At 38.0% G+C, this 22,081-nt stretch overlaps 3 protein-coding genes across 3 annotated transcripts in view; 1 reads left to right on the top strand and 2 right to left on the bottom strand.

The window, feature by feature from the left end:
- Positions 1-3,358: 3,358 nt before the first annotated feature.
- On the bottom strand, positions 3,359-4,657 carry LOC129741855 (uncharacterized protein K02A2.6-like). Its single transcript, XM_055733664.1, has one exon. The coding sequence runs from the start codon at positions 4,655-4,657 to the stop codon at positions 3,359-3,361; it is 1,299 nt and encodes a 432-aa protein (XP_055589639.1).
- An 840-nt stretch (positions 4,658-5,497) lies between these two features.
- Positions 5,498-6,689, bottom strand: LOC129741854 (uncharacterized protein K02A2.6-like). The gene is made up of 2 exons (XM_055733663.1): positions 6,213-6,689; positions 5,498-6,121 (listed from the first exon to the last, which is right to left on the bottom strand). The coding sequence occupies exons 1-2, from the start codon at positions 6,687-6,689 to the stop codon at positions 5,498-5,500; spliced, it is 1,101 nt and encodes a 366-aa protein (XP_055589638.1).
- Positions 6,690-18,962: 12,273 nt separating this feature from the next.
- Positions 18,963-22,081, top strand: part of LOC129750083 (serine-rich adhesin for platelets-like) — a 586,616-nt gene continuing 583,497 nt past the window's right edge. The window contains exon 1 of the mRNA XM_055745295.1: positions 18,963-19,874. The gene's annotated coding sequence lies outside the window, so the exon portion shown is untranslated. The remainder of the gene's footprint in view (positions 19,875-22,081) is intronic.

Raw genomic sequence — 22,081 nt, 5'->3', positions numbered from 1 at the left:
TGCAGTTCCGAAAGTGACACCAGCATGGAAAGCAACAACTCTACCATCAGTAAGGCCTCAACTACCAAGCGTTTCTGGAAAACCTCATCTAACGATTCTCCCCCCGGGGCCGAAACCAACCCACAAGATGACAACAAAACTCAGAATCGCCCTAAAAAGAAACGTCATCGAAAATCGAACAATGCCAATCTTCCAGCTAAAGACCTGACTGTTGACCCTAACCGACAAAACACCCATCCGACCCCAACGGTAAACCCATCTTTCTTCCTAAAGGCCGGTAAGTCGAACCAATCATCATAGATTACTCCCTACTATAGCTTCTGATTTTGCCACTATTTTAAATACTTCTGTCTATCACTTTAATTCTATTATTCATAATGACCCACAATAATCGCAATAGCCCAACACAAAAAACTACAACCAACTTCGCTATACAATGGAACATCTTTGGTCTCAGAACCCGATTACCTGAAATTCAATTACTTGTCTCCAAATACTCCCCAATAATTCTCGCTGTTCAAGAAACCCTCGCCCCACATTCAACAATACAAACTAACATAATTAACGGCTACCAATTCTTGTCACATAAAAACCCCTCGAACCCCTACAGCAGAGGCGTAGGCCTCGGAATAAAAACTGGAATCCCTTATTCTTTAGTCAAAACAAATTCCCCCCTCAACAATATCTGCGTTCGGCTCGAAGTTCCCATCAAAATCTCTGTAGTTTCCCTTTATGCATCGCCGTCATTATCATACGAAGACTACACCAAGGCCTTTGAAGATCTGATCCCACAAATTCCAACCCCTTTCATCCTACTTGACGATTCTAACGCCCACTCTACTGAGTGGGGGACTAAAAACGTTGAACGAAGGGTGAGTTTATCGAAGACTTCGCCCAAACTAATTGATTAACCATCCTCAATAATGGCTCCCCTACACGTTTATGCCCCCGTACGGGCAACACGTCAGCTATTGACTTTAGCATAGTATCCTGGACTCTCGGGCCTAAATTCGGTTGGAAAGCCCTAGAAGATAACGGTGGGAGTGACCACTTTCCCCTCTTAATTAATTTACAATACCCCTCCCCTGTAGCTGCCACAAGGCCTCGCTGGCGATACGATGAAGCCAACTGGGATGACTGCCAAACCCACATTAAAAGTCTCTTATCCGTTAACGATTCTATTTCTCTCGAAATATTCAACAACATCCTATTGGGACATCCATGGTGGGGGCCTGAATTCAGAGAAGCTCTGAAAAAACGAAGGAAGGCCCTTCGACTCTTAAGACGTATTCCCAATGACCATCCCAATAAACCAAATGCTTTAATATCTTTTAAAAATGTCAGGGTCGAAGCCAGATCCGCAGTTTGGACCTCAAAAAACAATTGTTGGCTTAAGTTTACCGAAGAAATTCACCCCAACACTCCTTCCAAAGTCCTTTGGAGCAAAATTAAAATCCTTAACGGAGAACCCCGCAAAAATCAGTTCCATTTGCTCCTTAACCAAAACTACACCAATGACCAATTCCTTCTTGCCGAAGCCTTCTGCAAACATTTCTCCTCAACCAACACTGTCAATCAAAATCCAACACCTCCCGAAGAAACCCCTCCATCTTTTCAACATCTTTATCTCAGCTGTTCCTACAACTCCGACTTTACCCTAGATGAACTCAACACGGCCCTTCATAAAGTCAAGGGCCTATCTTCAGGGCCCGACGATATCGGATACCCGTTTCTCAAAAACCTGCCCCTATCCGCCAAAACAACATTTTTAAATATAATCAACCAAATCTGGAATGATGGTTCGATACCAGGCAACTGAAAACGCGGCCTTGTTGTCCCTATCCCCAAGCCCAAAAAAAGATCCAAGTAACATCGATAGTTATCGCCCTATCACTTTGATAGACTGCTTTGACAAAATCATGGAAAGACTAGTCAATCACCGCCTCAACACCATTATAGATCAAAAACTACTTTTAGACGACCGTCAATACGCTTTCCGCCCCGGCCGATCAACCGATGACTATCTTTGCCTCCTCGAGTGCATTCTAGATGATTCCTTAAGTCGAATCCAACACGTTGATCTTTTATCATTGGACCTATCCAAAGCATTCGATTGCGTCGAACATAACACCATACTCACCTCCTTGCGAGACTGGGGAATTTCTGGTAGATTATATCAATATATCCAAAGCTTTCTAACAAACCGTTCTTTTCAGGTTCTAGTCAACAACTCTCTTTCCAGCCCAAGACATATGCCTACAGGGGTCCCACAAGGATCAGTAATCTCTCCTACCCTCTTTCTGATTGCTATAAACTCTATTTTCAAAATCATTCCTGAAAACATCAAGATCCTTGTCTACGCGGATGATATCCTGTTCATCTCGATATCTGCATTTGCCCGCCTAACACGAAATAGGCTACAAACAGCCTTAGATAAAATTGCCATTAGGGCACAGAAAATAGGTTTCCGATATTCCCCTGATAAATCTAAACTTCTGCATCTTGGTCCTAACAGGAAAAAACTAAAAATGCTCCTTCCCCTGAAACTATCCAACCAGTCCATCCCCTTCGTCCATTCCTTCCGTTTATTGGGTGTTTGGATTGACGACAGACTAACATTTTCAACTCATCTCAACCAAGTTAGAAAGAACACTAAGAACAAATTAATCCTACTCCGTATCCTAAGTAAAACCCCAAGTCATGCAAATCGGGACTCCCTTATCAAATTTGTTCATGGATGGTTATTGCCATCAGCACTATATGGTCTGGGCTTCATCAGTAGATTCAGCCCTAGGCTCTACCACAAACTTGAACCTTTATACAACGGATGCATCCGAACAGTTGGTTCCGCGTTTGTCACAAGCCCTTTCGTATCGATCATGGCCGAATGCGGCCAACTTCCGTTCAACTATCTGGTTGCCAAACACCTTACCTCTAAATCAGTCCGTTGGCTTGCCATTGGAGGCAACAGTGACGCTCCCCTAGTTATCCGCACCAACACCATACTCCAAAATCTCACAAACTGTCCCTTCCATCTGTTTGTCCTAGAAGAAAACCTCCGTTTCGATACTGGACCGAAAAAACACCACCTATTGACTGCTCCCTGTTGAGACGATATCCTTCGGATAAATATTAAAACACTTTGATTAACTCGCACTACAGATTATATTTATTATTAATTATTCCTCCACAAGTCACAGCCACGTCTACACTTCTCGGCTACCGTACAGTGTCTGCCATCTCATTCGTTCATCGACTTCCCACACTCTCAAGAACCAAGGTTATCACATTCACAGGTGAGGCGGTCGCCGAGGGGTGCGACCCTACAACCCCCCCCCCCCCCCCTAACTTTACATATTTAATGTGGGATAAAATCCTTGAAACGTGTCGGTTCAACCCTCATCCTTTTAGGTTGAGTATCCATCCTATCCGGACGTTCTAGCTTCTTCAAGTGCGCAACGTTTCTTCGGAGCTCCTTGCCAGTTGCCTGAGATTTAACTGTTGTATCACTGCCCTGTTTCTTCACCACTGCGTATTCCTCCGGAGCGAATGTTGTGTCCAGTTTGTTATCCCTTTTCGTTCTCTTCACCAACACACTGTCCCCAACGACAATGTCGCTAACTCGAGCTTTCCTTTTGCTATCTGCATAGACTTTCCCTTTTTCCTTCATGATCTTGTCTCTATCCCGAACTTCTCCATCTTCTACCCTTGTAAGTGGAACTTGAGGCAGTTTGCTGCGAATTTTCCTACCAAACATCAGTTCTCCTGGAGATTTGCCTGTTGTAGTGTGATTTGTAGAATGATACTTTAATAAGTAGCGCCGCATTTCAGCTCTCCAATCTTTCCCCAGCTCTTGCGCTATCCTTAACCTCTTAAGCAGGGACCGATTCTGTCGCTCCACTTCGCCGTTCATTGCGGGCCACAATGGTATGGTGTTGACGATTTGTATTCCACTAGACTCACAAAAACTCCGGAATTCTTCGCATTTTTCACTGAATTGTGGCCCATTGTCTACTCGTAAGGTGACTGGGATACCATACCGGCTGAAAATAATGGCCAGCTCCGCCACAGTGTCCGCTGCTGTGATGGAATTCATTTCTACAACCTCCATGAAGCGGCTATAGTAGTCTATTACGACCAACAGATATTGACCGTCCGGCAGTGGACCCAAAAAATCCGCTGCAACTTCTACCCAAGGTTGAGTCGGGAGTTCTTTCCGGATCATCGGTTCAGGGACACTTGGTGCTGCCACTAGTGTACAGCCTTTACATTGCTTCACGAACTTCTCGACCTGCTGGTCCATATTTGGCCACCATACATTTGACCTAAGATGACTTTTCATCAATCTCATCCCTGGATGACCTTCATGAGCGAGACATAGCACCCTCTCCCGTAGTTTAGTAGGAATGATTATACGATCCACTCTCATCAAAACATTATTTATGATGCAAAGTTCATTCGCTACTACCTTGAATGCCAAAGGTAAACTCCGTTGGTCATCGTTTTGAATCAACCGTACTACTTCGCGCAATTCTTCATCTTGCTTACTAGCTTCTTCAATTTCATCCCATTTAAGAGCAGAAGCAGTAGCAGCGTAAACAGCGACTTCCCTAATGAAAATTTCTTCATTAGGATCGAACGGAACAGCCTTTGACATAGATAGACGTGAAAGCGCGTCAGCAATGTTCCTATCTCCAGGAATGTGTACGATCTGATAGTCAAAAGACTGTAAACGCAGCACCCACCTTTCAATACGCGCACAAGGCTTAGATCGAGACGTAAACAAGAATTCAAGTACCTTGCAGTCAGTCACTAGGTCAAAATTTCTGCCATATAGGTACATCTGAAACCTTTCTACACTCCAAACTAAAGCAAGTGCTTCTTTTTCGGTTTGACAGTACCTGCGCTCTGTGTCTGTCAAGGATTTCGATGCGAAAGAGATAATGCGCGATTGCCCTTGCGAATCAGTTTGAACCAAAGCAGCTCCCAATCCGGTGGGGCTAGCATCCGCCACTACTGCTGTTTTGTCCAAGGGATCGAAGAATCCTAGGGTTGAAGCTGCTGCCAATGATTTTTTAATTTTCTCAAACGCATTCTTTTGGGAAACTCCCCATTCGAATTTAGTTCCCTTTCTTGTTAATTCACGAAGTGGTTGAGCAATTGTGGCTAGGTTAGGAATAAATTTGTTTAAATAACTTGCCAAACCCAAGAAGCTTCTGATCTCAGATTCTGATATTGGAGGACGAAATGATAAAACAGCGGAAACTTTTGCATGTGACGGCTTGATTCCTTCCACTGATATCCGATGACCTAAGAATTCTAACTCCGTAACACCAAAGACACATTTTTGCCAGTTTAGTTCTACTCCTCTGGCTTTGAGCTTATCCATCACCTATAAACATTAAAATTTGCTTTTTTTATCTAATTTATTCTTTATTTCAAGTTTAAATTTAGCTCTGACCATGACAAGAAATAGAAATTAAATACAAAAATAAGATTAGATTACCTTTTCCAGGTTCGCATCATGTATCTCTTGAGTTTCTCCTTTGACAATGATATCGTCAAGATACCAGTAAGTACCCTGACACCCCGCCAGTATCTCCTCCATAATACGCTGAAAAATCTCGGGAGCGGTCACCAACCCGAACGGCAACCTCTTAAACCGAAACAGACCCCGGTTTGTTATAAATGTTGTGACATCTCTCGACTCCTCAGCCAGTTCAACTTGGTGGAACGCCTCTTTTATGTCCAATTTGCTCCACACATTTCCGTGACCCAATCGGGCCAAGTACTCCTCCACAACAGGCATGGGGAAACGTTCACGCACGATCGCCTCGTTCACTCGTCTAAGATCCAAACAAATTCGTGGCTCCCCAGATGCTTTGCCTACCACTACAAGAGGCGAAACCCATGTGGTTGGTCCCTGTTTCACTTCAATAATGTCTCGATCAAGGAGTTCGTCTAACTTTCTGTTAACCGCCTCCTCAATAGGAATCGGAACACGGCGTAATGGTTGAAAGACTGGCTTGACATGGTCTTTCATGTGGATCTCAGCATGTACGCCTTTAATCTTGCTGAATGACTTTTTCTGAGTACTTACTTCGTTCACATGTAGACCCACCTAAATCAAACAAAATAACATGGAAAAATAATAATAAACAATTCCGTAAAAATAACAACTTGGATTAATTTTTCTTTCTCATTAAACCAACCTTCAGAACGCCAAGCTGTTTTGCTGTACTATCACCCAAGATGTCTCGCTGACCACCCTCTACAACGAAAAACTCCGCTTCTGTCTTCTTCATTCCCACAACTATCTCGGCTACAAATGAACCAGCAATCGTGAGCGGCTTGTCACTACCATATCCTTTCAAGACTTTGGAGGATCCTCTAACAGAACTCCTCACGTGAACTTTCCGACTCTTGAGCATTTCCCATGTTTCCGGTTTGATCAAATTCGCATCCGCACCGGAGTCGATCAACAGTTGAACGGGTATGCCTCCAATCCTCCCTGGTACAACATTTGTCTGATTTCCTCCATAGAACGTGTAATAAACTTTTTCCTCTTTGGTATCCTTCTCCGCTGATGCGGAACGAGAGTCAACCTCCTCCGTTGGTACATTTTCGACATTGTAGATCCTTTTTGACTTGGTCATCACTTTCATGTCATTCTTCCGCTTGCGACACATTTTCTCATAATGACCCAGCTGTTTACATCGGCGACATGGACGACCTCGCGCGGGGCAATTGGTAGACTTGCTTGCTATGCTTCGAAATAACACTCAAGAGAAACTTTCCAAGTGTCCCATTCCTGAGACAACTTCTGTTTTTCGATTGTTTCACATCGGAAACAAGGGATTTGACGTGCTTCCTCCATCTGTAAACAAGATGCCAAATTTTGCACCATAAATAATCTTCATAGTTAAATATTGTTGTGTTTATTTTACACTTATAAACATATGAAAAGGAATAATTTGCAATAAATTTGATCGGATGGAGGTTTCAAAAGTACGAGATTTCAATAAACAATTCTGTTTTGGTTTTTTTTCTTTGAATAATCCCCCAAGTAAATAGTCAAGTCCATATTGTGGAAAAATAATAGTTATAGTACCAAATATTTCATTTAATCAATAAAACTCAACGCATTAGTCCATTAAAGGATTTTCATTGTTTTGTATTTATTTCATCTAATTGTGTAACCGTATTAATAATAAATATACATTTCTTCAACCAATCACATCAACAATCTCTTAAGAATCCTTGCTAATCTCTCAAATAAATCCTGTACGCTCCTGGTACATTAACAGATGTAATTTTGTACGCTACTGATACAATTGGTCCATAACTTTATACATTACCCTATATTTTTATATAGGAACATACCTATGTACGCTACTGGTACATCTCGAAAAACTCCTGTACGCTACTGGTACGTTTTCCTTAGACTCCTACTATACACTACTGGTACACGGCTGTTATCATCGCCCATCATTTGTACGCTACTGGTACGTTTTTTTCTTCCCCCTTTTTTTTTCTCTGTACGCTTCTGGTACATCCTCAACTCCTGTTCACACGTATATATTTTTCTTTTGTACGCTACTGGTACACCTCTTGATTCTTCATCGCCTATGTACGCTACTGGCACAACTCTTAACTCTTTTTTTCTGCCTTTGTACGCTCCTGGTACATTTTTCGTCCAATAATGTACGCTACTGGTACATCCTGCGTCAGCTGTCTTACTCACTTGTGAACCAGTACATATAATTTTAGCTCTTTATTATCGCAGTCCCTGTCTCTCAACACTCAGATTGTAAACAAATATAAAACGCTCATTCACCTTCTGCTTCGCTAAATTTCAAATTTTGTCGCCTCCACACCGGTTATCAACAATATAATTAAATATTTCAATTAATTTACTAAACAAATTGTTGACCCAAATTACGACCGGTGCCCTGCTATGTCAATTTGAAAAATCAACCCCCATCTGCATCCAACAATTCAGCAATATCGCTTCGAAAATTAAAAAAAACATAAAAATTATGCACAGGTAAACAAACAAAAGCAGTTGACGTGAGAGAAAACATCATCAACATACACTGCCGGCCAAAAGTTTGGGATCACCCGCTAAAAAACATGCAAATTTTGATCGTTCATATCTCAGCCGTCCTAGGACATATTTCAAATCTTCCGATCTCATTTGAAAGATAATAAGCAATAGCTATTTCGGAGGTATTTTGCCAAGAAATAATGTTTTAGTTTTGCACCTAAAACTTAACCTAAAGTTAGAACATTTTCAAAAAATCGCACTCAACATTCAAAGCCGATCATCTCGCGATAGGGTGGACAAAATTTCAAAATTTGAGTTGCATTAGAATCCTTATTCTATAATTCTCAAAACACAATCAAAAAACTTTGTGCAAAAATTTATAAATGTACTTTTAATTAATAAAATAGACAATTAAGTTATCGTCCAAAAGTTTGGGATCACCCCTGGTATGGTGTATCGGCCAATATTTTGAGCCGTTTGGGGTGTTCATATCTTTCTCATCTTACATCGTATTGCAGATCTTAAGGGTACATTTGAAAGCTTAAGAATTGTCGTTTTTTATAAATTCATACAAAAACTATATTTTAAAGTGATAACCATAAAAAATTTAACTGCAATTAATTGTTTTTTTAAAATTCACACTTATGATTCTGAATTTTTTATGGTTATGGATTTGAAATATAATTTTATAATGAATTTATAAAAAAAACAACAATTCTTAAGCTTTCAAATCCACCTTTCAGATCTGCAATACGATGTTAGATGAGAAAGATATGAATGAATTAAATTTGCATGTTTTTAAAAGAATGATCCCAAACTTTTGGCCGATACACCATACTAGGGGTGATCCCAAACTTTTGGACGATGACTTAAGTGTCTATTTTATAAATTAAAAGTACATTCTTAAATTTTTGCACAAAAAATTTTGATTGTGTTTTAAGAAGTATAGAATAAGGATTCTAATGCAACTAAAATTTTGAAATTTTGTCCACCCTATCCCGAGATGATCGGCTTTGAATATTGAGTGCGATTTTTTGAAAATGTTCTAACTTTAGGTTAAGTTTTAGGTGCAAAACTAAAACATTATTTCTGGGCAAAATACCTCCGAAATAGCTATTGCTTATTATCTTTCAAATAAGATCAGAAGATTTGCAATATGTCCTAAGACGGCTGGAATATGAACGATCAAAATTTGCATGTTTTTTAGCGGGTGATCCCAAACTTTTGGCCGGCAGTGTAAATCACTCGCACACTCCATCCGATCGATCTCACTAACACAGCTTTATCCTAAGTAATGTGTCTCGAGTGCGGAAGGCAGCCCCCAGCTTGCAAAAAAAATCACCTTCAGGCAGCCATCTGAGCTTCCTCCTCATTTGTTTTCCGTTCCGAAAATGTATTTCCACCTATTTCAATTTATTATCAAGACTCACCTTTTAATCCTCGTCGCCAGGTTGTTGAGACGATATCCTTCGGATAAATATTAAAACACTTTGATTAACTCGCACTACAGATTATATTTATTATTAATTATTCCTCCACAAGTCACAGCCACGTCTACACTTCTCGGCTACCGTACAGTGTCTGCCATCTCATTCGTTCATCGACTTCCCACACTCTCAAGAACCAAGGTTATCACATTCACAGGTGAGGCGGTCGCCGAGGGGTGCGACCCTACACTCCCTATCCCTAAAAATCAAAGCCGGTCAACATCCCTGCACAGAAATACCTCTTTTTCACGAACTAGTTGACAGAAAATACAGGATAACGACTCACATATACACGGACGGCTCGAAAACCATTGACGATCAAGTGGGCTGTGACATTGAGGATCCTCTCAACAAGCGTTATAGCCTTGCTCTACCATCTCAGTGCTCCGTCTTTAGCGCCGAAGCATACGCCCTATTGGATGCCCTTCAAAATATGCCAAATCAACCAACCTCTTCAACCATCTTTACCGACTCTGCAAGTGTGCTAAAAGCAGTCGCCAAGGGCAGTATAAAACACCCCTGGATATCTTCCATATCCCACGAGGCCTTAACTAAAAGAGCCAACCTGGTTTGGATCCCCGGTCACGCCGGCATACCCGGCAACGAATCGGCCGACCGCTTGGCTTCTATAGGTGCCAACCTGACCCCAGCATGCATACCCATCCCGCAACAGGACGCTTACCGTGACACCTCTAACAAAATCTCTCTCGCCTGGGAGAGAGACTGGTCAGCAAATCAAACTGCCAAACTCAGAGAAGTGAAAAACTGCCCCCGCAAATGGATCGACCGAAAAAAACCCAGGGAAAGAACTGCCCTAACGCGACTACGAATTGGCCATACCAGGCTCACCCAGGGGTATCTTTTGGATAAAGAAGAACCCCCCATTTGCCCCTCATGCAATTGCGTAGCTTCTGTGAAGCACATATTGGTCGACTGCTCAACATATGAAGTACACAGAGTAGCTTGTCGATTGGCCAGCAGCTTACGGCAAATATTCTCAAATTGCCCAGAAGAAGAGGAAAAGTTATTGAACTTCCTAGTAACCACAAAACTTTTATTTCAAATTTAAGAGCGCAAATTGGGAAGAATGACATCAAAATGTTAAATTCCCAGAAAAAAAAGACAGAATATGCGACTTATTCGTTTGATCGAACAGTTGAAAAGGTCAATTCGGTATTCGGCCAACGGCACTATGTGATATCTCTAAGAAGAAGATTTAATTTTCATTATAATTATGTAATAATTTTTGAGTATTCTTAAAAAATTCCCTAGAATCAACATTCCTTAAATTTCATTTTCAAGCAGTTTCATAACTTGGAATCAAACCAATCCCGCGAGGCAGATTTGAAAGGGCCTGTTTAGTGATAAGTGAAATTTTCTTTTTTGAAATCTCTATACAAGGCAACATGATTCACATTTTTCCGAAGTGCAAAAAAATATTTTTTGGCAGTGCTGAGAAAAAAATTACAGAAGGTTTCATTTTGTTTATAAATAACATTCTTGATCCTTGATATAATGGAGGATAATACATATGTAGATTCAAAATCAGTCTTTCATTTGTACATATGTAGGTTTGTTTAATTATCAGTTATCAAAGATTGATTTCATTCAAAACGGTTGAATATGAACACTTGCAAACGCTATGTAACCAAAAGAGGTATTAGACAAAATCTAACAAAAATATCGAATTCAAGACGCAAAAATCTTCTAAAATCAGTTATTAAAACTGAAGTTCGATTATTTATTTTGGACTAGTTTTATTCAAAATAATTAGGTATAGGTATATATGTAATTAAATTTTTTTAAGGTCGTACCCCTTGGTTCAAACCATTTGATTAATTGTTCTTAATCTGCACTTTTCCTTTTAGATTTGAAGCTTGAGATTTTTTAATATAAAACAAAACTTATTGACTAGAGAATTAAATTAAAAGTAATTCCAAACTTCAACAAAAAAAATCTAAAAATACTTCACATTGTTTGTAACCTTCAGTAGTTGATACGCAAAGTTGGTATCTACTTGTTCAATCTACTTGTCTGTGGTAAGAAGCACGCAACATGTATCGTGGAAAATGCATGTGTCGCACAACATCTATCTGCAACATCTGTTTGCAACAGTACCAACCCCAACCGCCCACTGTGTTGCGCCAACTCCCTCTCTTTCTCTCTCTGGCGTAGCTGGCGTATGCGCGGTTTCAAGATTAGGTATCGTGTTTCGTGTTTGTTTTGATCTCTCTCGCGGACTGAGTTCAATGCGTTCAAGCAAAGCAGCAGCAGCGGAATGGCACATGTTTTCAGCTTTTCTTCTTCAGCCGGTGTCGTCGTTCTCTCTGTTTGCGTTCGTTTGAGGGTGGAATGGAAGCTTCCATCTCGCAAATATTTCCTCGGGGAAAGTGAGCGAGAGATTTTCCCGAGCTACAGATAAAGCCAGGCATGGGAAAAGAAATTTATGTTGCAGAGTGGTCGTCGATGAGTGTTGTTTTATGTATTACATTGCACTTTTGCCGGGCACCAATTCAATCCGATGATATAACATTAATGGCTCATTGGCTGCAACTGACGCCGTTCATCACACAGGGTTTAACAAGAACGAGATACGTGCTTAACAAGATTTCAAACTAACATAAAATATGAATTTTTAAGCTTAACATCAACTACGGTGGTGAGACATTTTTTTTAGAAGTGATTCATAAAAAAAATCCTCCAACGATTAGTAGTTTTTAAACGAATAAAAGATCAAACAAGTACATTTTCCATCCGAATGATAAGTACAGCACTTACCTCGGTGTACCTTAATAAAAAGTTGTTTATGAAACAATTTGCTATCTTGATCAACCTCAAATTTCAAAACTTTTTCTAATATTCACAGATAATTTGTGAAAATAAAATCTGGTAAATTGCTCATGTGCTTAAAAATTTGCTATCACATCAGTTATTGGTTGATTCATCAATGAAAGTTCCATAATCTAGATTTAGCATATCGTTTAAAAAAAATCCTTTCTTCTTAGTTTATATGACTGATGTTTTCTTCTATAGCGTTTACGTGGTTTACAAAAACAAAGTGATGAAATATTGTGTAACAGTTTTATTCTACAGTAATGGGGGTGATTGATAAGGGTTGTGACAGTTTTTGCAGTGGTTTTTGAAGCTTAAATCATGCATGGAACTTAACTATAACACAGTGTTATGATTGAATTTTATCTTCCTCAAATAAAGACAAAAAATTTAAAATACGCTAAATTTTCATAATAAACCCTTAAACACCCTTGATTTAATACAATAACCGCGCCAAACTTAAATTTTTTGGCAAAATTCGAAATTCTAATCTTGTATGCTAAAATAAGTTATTTCAATATAAAAAAGATTCTTCATTTTTTATTTGAAAATTAGATTTTCACAGACGAATTCTCTAAATGAGAAATGTTGAAAAATTTCCAGCTATTCAACCAGAGCTTAAATACACTAATTTTGATTTCCTCTGCCTGATTTTAATATGTAATTTATTAATTATGCTCTTCATCTGAATTGTATATCTAAGTTTAGATTAGACTGAAAATTTAGAATTTGTAATTTAAATTTTCAATTAAAATTGTAAGTCCTGATCTCAATAAAAAATCATTCCTAATAAATCTCACATTGATCGCTGAAATCTGAATACTAAATATCTGAATAAAGATGTTTTTTCGAACGGATAATCGATTCTGTCGGATAATCGAGTCAGAAAATTTTAACCCACGGAATTTTTTTAAACTTTTTCTGAATATGAAAAAAAAAAAGGAATAAAATGCTTTTCGAAAGTACATTTCTCAGGTGAGCTTCATTACGTTGTATGAAACAAAATGTAAACAACCAGTTTTATTACGAAAAATTACAAAAGCTGACATAAACTAGTTGCAATTTCTTTCCATTTAGAATTATTACAGCCTGGACAACATATTCTATATGTGAGATACAAATTTTCAAGTTGTTTTGAGAAGTTTTGCAGCAGTTTTCTGTGAATTCTTAAAATGTTCCAAACGACGTTATGAAATCTCACGCGAGACATACAGTACCGTTCATTATTCTATAAAAATGAGATGCATGCGTACTACATAAAAGTTACGAACCTTCATAAAGTTTCACTATGATAAAATGTTTTGTTATATTTTTCTGCGAATGATGGATTAACTTACAAACAATTATTTTACAAAATTGGAAATTTCCAAAATACATACTTGTGTCTTGTTATACAGCAATTCTAAGAAAATCCGAATAGTTGGGAAAATGCATACAAACTGCAATATCTCAACAATCTTGCAACACGCGTTATGGAAATATCGGAATCGGTGTCGGAATTTTCTAATAATTCCTTTATCGAAAACGTTATGTGTTTCTTGAAGAAGATGATTCAACGCGATCGAAAATGAATAGTTTTCACAATTAATGATTCATATAACCTATTATTCAAGTGTCAAAATATGACAAAAACTGCTCATATTCGTTGAATAAACTTCAAACTCGCTACCAGGACGTAAAATTGATCAAATTCGAATTTTTCAATGGAATATTGTAATTCATAGGATGTAAAAAAAAGTTGCCAAATAAAATACATAAAAATTGTGCTAAGGTGCTGGTACACGTTTTTGGTGTCGTCATGTCACGAAAAAGGTACATTTGTTAAGTTTTCTTTTAACTTGCAATTTGCAAAACTGCCAAACTTTGTGATCATCAAGATCTTGGCGAAATCTATTTAAAAGTATTAGTTTTTGATAATCGGTTCAGCCGAAGGTGGACCTGCGCATAGTTCCGTCGTCACGTTACTCTTTTCCAAAAATCAGTATGGGAGAGTGGGGAATCATGGGCCACTTTTTTTCGTTGTTCCATAACTTTTTTTTATTATAAAAGATAAAATGAAAATAAAAAATGGTATGGTTTTCTACATTTTCAAGGTATTACAAGGTATTTCTTTTAAATTTTTTATAAGTAATTTTCCCAAATTCTGACTGTTTTAAAAAAATCAATATTTTTTGGATTTTAAAAAATGGCGGGGAATCGTGGGCCACTAAATCCAAATGGCCCAAATAACATGCAAAGTTTATGAGTTGACCCAAAACCGTGATTTCATAATTCATTTCGTTATTTTAAAACAATTTCAGATGATGAAATAAAATAGAGAGCTGTATATGATCGAATAGATTCCAAAACCTGGCTCGCGAACGTTCTGACAAAATTCCTTATATAGATGGACAAAATATTTTTCATAACTCTTCATTTGGCATAAGAAAACTTTACAGACAGGAAAAACGTATTTTAAGTTCAGAATGTGTTTAGAAACATAAAAATATAGGTGGTTCAAGATGTGTGGCCCACGATTCCCCACAAGCTATGATTTGCAAATTGGTTGCGCTTGTGTGACTTATTGATGTTTCATCAAAAATTCCTTTTCCACGTGAAATATCAAGACAAATCTAAGATCATAAGCATATGAGCTTATTTTTGTTATGAACTTTTAGGTTTCCCATCGATGCAATTAGCGGGTGTATTTTTAATTATGAAAGTAAATTTTTCAAACTTTTTTTAGCTTGATAAATAAAAGAAGCATATGATGCGTATTTAAGTCAACAACATATAGATATATAAATGCTCACGCAAAACGACGACGATGACAGTTGGTTCGAAATTTTTATCTCAACACACATCTGAGATAATAAAAGTGGCCCACGTTTCCCCATGGACCACGATACCCCACTCCCCTCTACTCAATTCGGCTCCTTTGAAGTGAGTGTTATACAGACCCCGTTCGTTTTTGGCAACATGCCCGAACATTTTGTGTTGCCAAAATCGAATGTTGCCAAAATCGAACGGTTTTTTTTTCTGAGTTTTTTTTCTCTTATTTTTACAAAATAACTATTTTTATTATTGTTAACGTTATTTTAAGTTAATTTCCATCAATTTTTATAATTTTTATGGTTTTTATTCATCATGTTTTTGATGCATTTTGAACTATTTTTGTTTTGTTTATAATCTTTGTTTTTTTTGCCATTTTTGCTGTTTTTTTTCATTCTTCATCGTTTTTAAGTTAATTTGATCATTTTTAGTCTTTTGTTTGTATTTGTTTTTAATTTTTTTTTTATTTTTCATCTTTTTGTTATTTTTGAGTACTTTATAAATTTTTGAAAAACTTTTGTTTTTGTTGTTGTTTTCTATCACCATTTCTGAACGTAAAAACGTAATTTTGGTATTTGTCTAAATTATATTGGTCTTGTTATAGAGAGATCTAAAAGGTAATGTTGCTTCTAAAAACCGTTCGATTTTGGCACATGTGCCAAAATCGGATGTTGCCAAAATCGAATGTTGCCATAATCGAATGTTGCCAAAAACAAACGGGGTCTGTAGAACTTTCTTCGATTTTTTTTTTCGAAATTTTGGCTTTAACTCCTTCTAAATTGTACATTTTTTTGATTTGTTAGAAAGACCTGTATCCAAAATAGTGTTTTGTTTTATACAAAAAAAAAATCAAAGTTCTTCAGAATATGGGTAATGTTTCAATTCTTTCGTTGAATGATTTAATTAGCGTGTCATTTATCTGCCTTGTTTTTAAATGTTTTATCACCTGATTTGAATAGTACAATACCAAAATTTACATTCAACAGCTTTCTGGTGACTTTATACAGTTAAATAAAAGATTTATTATTCGTCAAATTGCTCATTTTTCATGCTGTTGCTGCACAACAAAAGAGTGACGAGACGACCGAACGAAAAACCTGTTTTCAAAAAAACTCTTCGGTGGCGTCACGCCACGTTGTTAACCTTGTTTTTTTTTTCTATTACTTTCTTTCAAAATTAAAACAGTGTAAGACAAGTCATTTACTACAAATTTCTAGGATTTATTTTTTTGGTAACATGTAGGGGAAAATCGGGTAGAACGGACACTTTCAATATCTCGAAATTTACAATGTTTGGCACAAATCTAATGATGGGAATATGTTCGTCTTAGTGTATCAACACTTTCGAGACCCTTTGTTTATTTACATCAAACGAGATCTCATAATAGTAAACAAAATAAACAAACCCTTTGAGGACCATCTGGAGGAAAATCAGCGAATTTCAGTCGAAGGGCTTGAGCAACAAACGTTTTAAAGAAAGCAAAAGTTGTAGAGCGGGTAAGACGGACACCTCAAGGTCGGATAAAACGGACACATAATTTTTTCCTGGTATTTAAAATTTTTCATCGGTTTGATCCTCTATATGTCTTCATAAGACCTTGAAAAGAGCAATTGTCGATCGAAAAGCACTCCGCATCTCAAACAGACCATAAAAACTGTAAAAACTGGATCCCTGGTGAAGACAACGCCAACAAAATACGAAATTCCAAAAACCACACTGTTTCGTGTCGGGACTCGGATCAGCTAGTTCCCTTTTGGTTCTTAAATACTTTTCTCACAGAAATATGTACTTTTACAGCAATTTTTCCGGATAAATGTACCTTTTCTACGCAGTGCCCGTTTTACCCGACCATTTCTGGAAAAGGTAATTCGCAAGCATGTGTAAGATTACTATAAAAACAGTATCGATGAAGGAAATTTTCTAATTCCGACGGTGAATGCGATAGCAAACAACCTCAACTGTCCATTTGCACGAAAACTAATCTATAGACGAGAAATTTGGCTTCTGTGAATTTTTTGTTGGAAAATTCATTTTCTCGCCTGTCGTCACGTCACGCTTGTTTTTCTTGAAATACTTTGAAACCGCAAGTCGGAAATAGACAAAATTAATCTTGTTTGGCTTCGGCTAAGAAATTTGAAAATTGACAATTTATGACAAAAAAAAAACTGTCAAAAAGTCGTCACGTCACGCTGAAATGTGTCATATGAAATGATATAATGTTGGCCCATTGTGATTTTTCTCATCTCGTCAAGACCTTCGAAAATTGTATTGCACATCCGTTTACGCACTAGAAAACCAAGATTCATACATATTTTCCAAGTTTCCTTTGAAGCATTAAAAACCATATAAAATTATCCTAATTTATAATGGGGGTCCCGTACAATATCATGTAAAATTCGACACGACTCAGGAATTTTAAAATGATTTCTTTTCTTTGAGATGGAAGTTCCAAATGCAGATGGAATTTCCTCTCATATATTATCAATGTGGAACACGACACAAATCGAACAATTTTCCAGCATTTTAGTACGCAAAGGAACTTTTCATGAAATTTGGAACACAAACAAGTCAGTCAATGTTGATTTTTTACAAATATTTTTCGGTCGAGATTGTGACATGACTAGATTCAACACCAGAAACACTTTTGAAGTTCTCAAACGGATATCAATATTAAATACGACACATTGCATGTCGATATCGAATTTTGAGTACGGCAAATGCACCAACATCACTGTTTCTAGAAAAACGCGTTCAAATTTTGACAGTTCTATGAGCTCCCAGAAAAAAAATGTTATTTAGTTTTCCTTGATTCTTTCTTCAGATAACTTTTGACAATCAAAACGTAGGTCTATGGACGAACTTTTATTTACATCCAACTGATAATTCAGTTTTTTCACTTTTGGCGTATTCGCCCTTTTTAAAATTCATTATCTAAATAGTTTTAAAAAGATGTTGATAAATATTAAAAAATAAAGCAAGATGTATAGACGATCCATTAAATTGACAAACCTCTCGCACCACCACGAGAGTATCTTAATTCAATAGATCAATAGAATTTGTGGTTGAATGAAATCTATCGGGTCAGCTAGTTTGAGGATAAAAACTTTTTGCTCATGACATTACAGCTTAAAAACCAGGAATTTAAATAGTATTCGGGTTAAAAGTATGAAGTTTCGATTTGAGAAGAAGTGTTTATTATAATTTTTAAACATCTCATTTTCAAAATACTTTCACAAGTCGGTTTATAATTTGATAAAAAGAATTTGGAATGAATGTCTAGGTAGTTGAATTCAAAAATTTGTATTGAAATCGAGGAACACATTTAAAATGTTCATCTTTATTATGTTCTTGATTTCTGATGATTTCCAAACTACGGAAACGCAGAAACTTCCGGTGAAGATTGCAGAAAGCTCTATTTGATTAGGAGTTAGTACTACTAACTGTTAGTAGGACACTCAGATTTCTGTCACAGATTTTTTCGACTAACAACAAAAAGCCCATCTGATTCGTCCTCGTGCAACAAACAACAAGTTTTCCTCGCATCGAGGCTGGCTGAGATGCCGCTGAGTCTGACAGGCGCAAGACCCCTTATTTATGTTGGGTCCATGCATTTTCCGGCTCGTGTGACGCGACACGAAGCGAAGTTGCGAGCGATGTATTCCGTCCATCGTTGGAGTCGTCCGTGGTTGGGGAGTAAGTTGCACCCTGCAGCCAACAACGAAACATGAACGAAACCCGGCCTGGGGAGAAAGAATCATCCGGCGAGCTCAGTTCGGTGTTGACTACGGTATCGATCGGTTGCTTGGAAAATTCGCCTAGCGTTTAGGACCTGTGCCAGTTTTTCTTTCGTTTATCCGTGGAGTGGAGCCGGAGGCCACCCTCTTCATTCGTGTGTTGGTTTGGGGGTGGTGCTATTTTGGTTGATGGTGGTTGTGGATTCCAAACGGAGAGGAAGCAGAAGACGTAGAAGAAGGATTACTCTCTGGCCGCCCTGCTGCTTGTCACTTTCCGCTGGAGTTTTTCCTGAAGTGCTTTTCCAGTATACTTAGGTATACCCTGCCTGGGTGATTGTGCCCGTTTTTTTTTCCTGTCGACATCCGAGTGGGTGTAGTGGGTGTATGGTCGATGCCAAGGAGCAGAAACCACCGTTTGTCGTTGGATAGTTTGGGACGGCCTTCCGTCTGCGTTCTTCGCCTTTCGGAGTGTTGTTTATCATCAGGCAGTGTCCCTTCTTGAAGGAGAGTTTGGGTCGAAAAGTGGGGGCAAAATACACCGTCCGTCGTGTAATTGGATTTCAAAACTGGGAATACTGGTTGCAATTTTCCGTTTTAAGGATTGTGTGACTACACACATTCGCATGCATGCAATGGAATGATGGCACCAAATTTCCCGGCAAGTGGGCATGACCTGTTTCTGAGCACCCGCTGGTGACGAAAAGCTGCTGTTGACACACGCGTTCTCAGCATTATCGATTGTTGTTTTGTCTCCCAAGAAACGGTGAAGTGTGGTGATAAACTTTTACCAATCAGTTTTCCCTGGACCAGTGCTGCCAGCCGCAGACCCCAGTGAAACAGTCGAGCTACATTTGGATTTGAATATCATCAAATAACGCAATCGGATTACGGAAAAACACCAACAGAAGAAAGGAGAAAAGATACATTTAGCTAAATCATTTAAGGATCGAAAGTTTTTCCAGGGTAAGTCCAAGATGGAAATAACTTTTCCAACCTGACAACGACGACGACGGACAGTCGCATTGCTATGTGTATAAACCACACATAACGATGCTCGCCCAATAACATCGAAGGGCTAAGCGTCGCCGTCGTTGTCAGTGACATATGAAACTGTGTCGTTTGGCGTTCATTTGCTTATTATGTGTATAGCACCAAACCGAATAGCGACAGTTTTACTAGCGACACTTTTTACTAGCGATATTTCTGTCATTCGCAGGTTTGTTATTCTTTTTTTCAGTCCAGTAGGCGATTTCAATGTAGTACACAAACGTTGTTTACGTTATTTACTATTCATTTTCCTTAGGCCATCGTTCGCATGCTTCAAGTCGCCTAGGAAACTCGCGATGCGTCGTTATGATTTTCAACGTCGCGACGTATTCGACGTGTCGCTAGTAAGCAAGGCTGCTTTGGTTATTAGCGATCATATTTTGGATTTTATCTGCATGTATAATATATTTATTTATGTGCGTGTGGTCTGGCCACAGTCAGTGGCTGGCCAGTCAGTGTATGTTTTGCAGTTTGTTTATCGATTGTTTTCGTTTCGGATTTGATGGTTGTTGGTTTGTTGTTTTCCCCCGTTTACGCATACCTTCAACCAAAGCATGGAATAACCAACGAAGAAAAACAGTTTTCCGAGAACTTATGCCTTTTAAATTGTTGTTGCTGGAAGATACGAGCTAGGTAAAGGAATTAATTCACTCTCGATGCTCTTAATTGCGTAAGCGTCCGAAGCATATAAAATTGCAGAATCAAAGTATTTTTACGAATCGAATAATCATCAGAATACTTTACCTATACATAACATAATTAGGAATATTGAATTGTTATTGTACGAAACAAATTTTCCTGGTGAAACTTGGCACAAATTCTATCTTTTCTCCTGAGGTCGGACGATACCGACCTGTTTTTTAACAGCTAAAATTACATATCGGGACCAAAAAAACAAATCAGAAATGGACATTCAAAATATTTTATGAGTTCGAAATGAATTATTCCTAAGATTTGTATGGAGTTCAAAATTGATTTCTATTGCACAGTGGTGCAGAACATCAATCTAGCTGTACGAAGTTAATAGCGCCCAGGGATGAAGAGATAGACATTTGATGTCTGCAGCAAAATTGTTAAGTTTTACATGGAACAGGTTTCGGTATTTTTTTTTGTTAGTTACAGTCACTTCAAAAAACAAAAACCTTGAAAACAGTTTTTTGAATCTGACACGTTGTAGATTGGATAAAATGGCTCGCTGTCTTCAAAACAAAGTTGTAACAAGCCAAGATCTACAATTATCTCATACATTATTATGGTTTTAGAAGTTGCTGAAGCTCTATAGAAACCATTTAGTGTATTTTATGGAAATTTCGGAAAGATCGTCCATAAAAAAAAGTTCACATTTTCGCAACACCACGTTTTTTGTGATTACTTTTGATGATAAGCGGAACCATTGCCATTTAAAATTAGCAACGAAATCGGCGGAAATTACAGAGTTTTGAACGTTTGAAATTACTCTTTTTTTCTAGAGAACCTGCATGTGAGAGAAGCGACGTCTGATCCCTCTTAAAATAAAATATGTGGCAACATTGCCGAAAGCTTGGACAAAAATCCTCAGCACTTTTTTCTGGCTCAACGTTCAAGCTCTAAAGTGAACGCTCAGTAAATCCAACAAAACAACATTGAATTTGCATCCCAAAGGATTGCGATAAACGGTATGAATGACTTGAATTTAGTTAACAATCACTAATCAGATAGTTTTCTAACTAGGAAACGATCCACCAAAGCACCGAAAAAAGCTGCACTTAATCATAAATTCATATGACGAACTTTAAAATTATCTGTTAGAACTTCACTAACAATCACAATACTCACCTTGGTTGAGATTTCAATTAGAATGCTAAGGGCTCTACGACAAAAGCTTGGATCGATTGAAATCGATTTAGAGAGTTCCTTTAGTATCGATTGGAATTCTGTGTTTCAGACGTCGCTTCTCTTACATGTAGATCCACTATTTTTTTCTATAAAAAATACCTTTTTCACTATCGGTGGACCCCCTTGCAAAAAAAAAAAATCCAAAAATGGAGCATTGTAAAACAGAATAATTTAGCTGAAGACATCAAATGTGTATCCCTGGCTATTAACTTCGTTCAGCTAAATTGGTGTTTTGCACCATAGTGCAT

The sequence above is a fragment of the Uranotaenia lowii genome, chromosome 2 (genome assembly GCF_029784155.1).
Source record: "Uranotaenia lowii strain MFRU-FL chromosome 2, ASM2978415v1, whole genome shotgun sequence".
Lineage (NCBI taxonomy): Eukaryota > Metazoa > Arthropoda > Insecta > Diptera > Culicidae > Uranotaenia > Uranotaenia lowii.
This window is presented reverse-complemented; position numbering and strand designations above follow the sequence as displayed.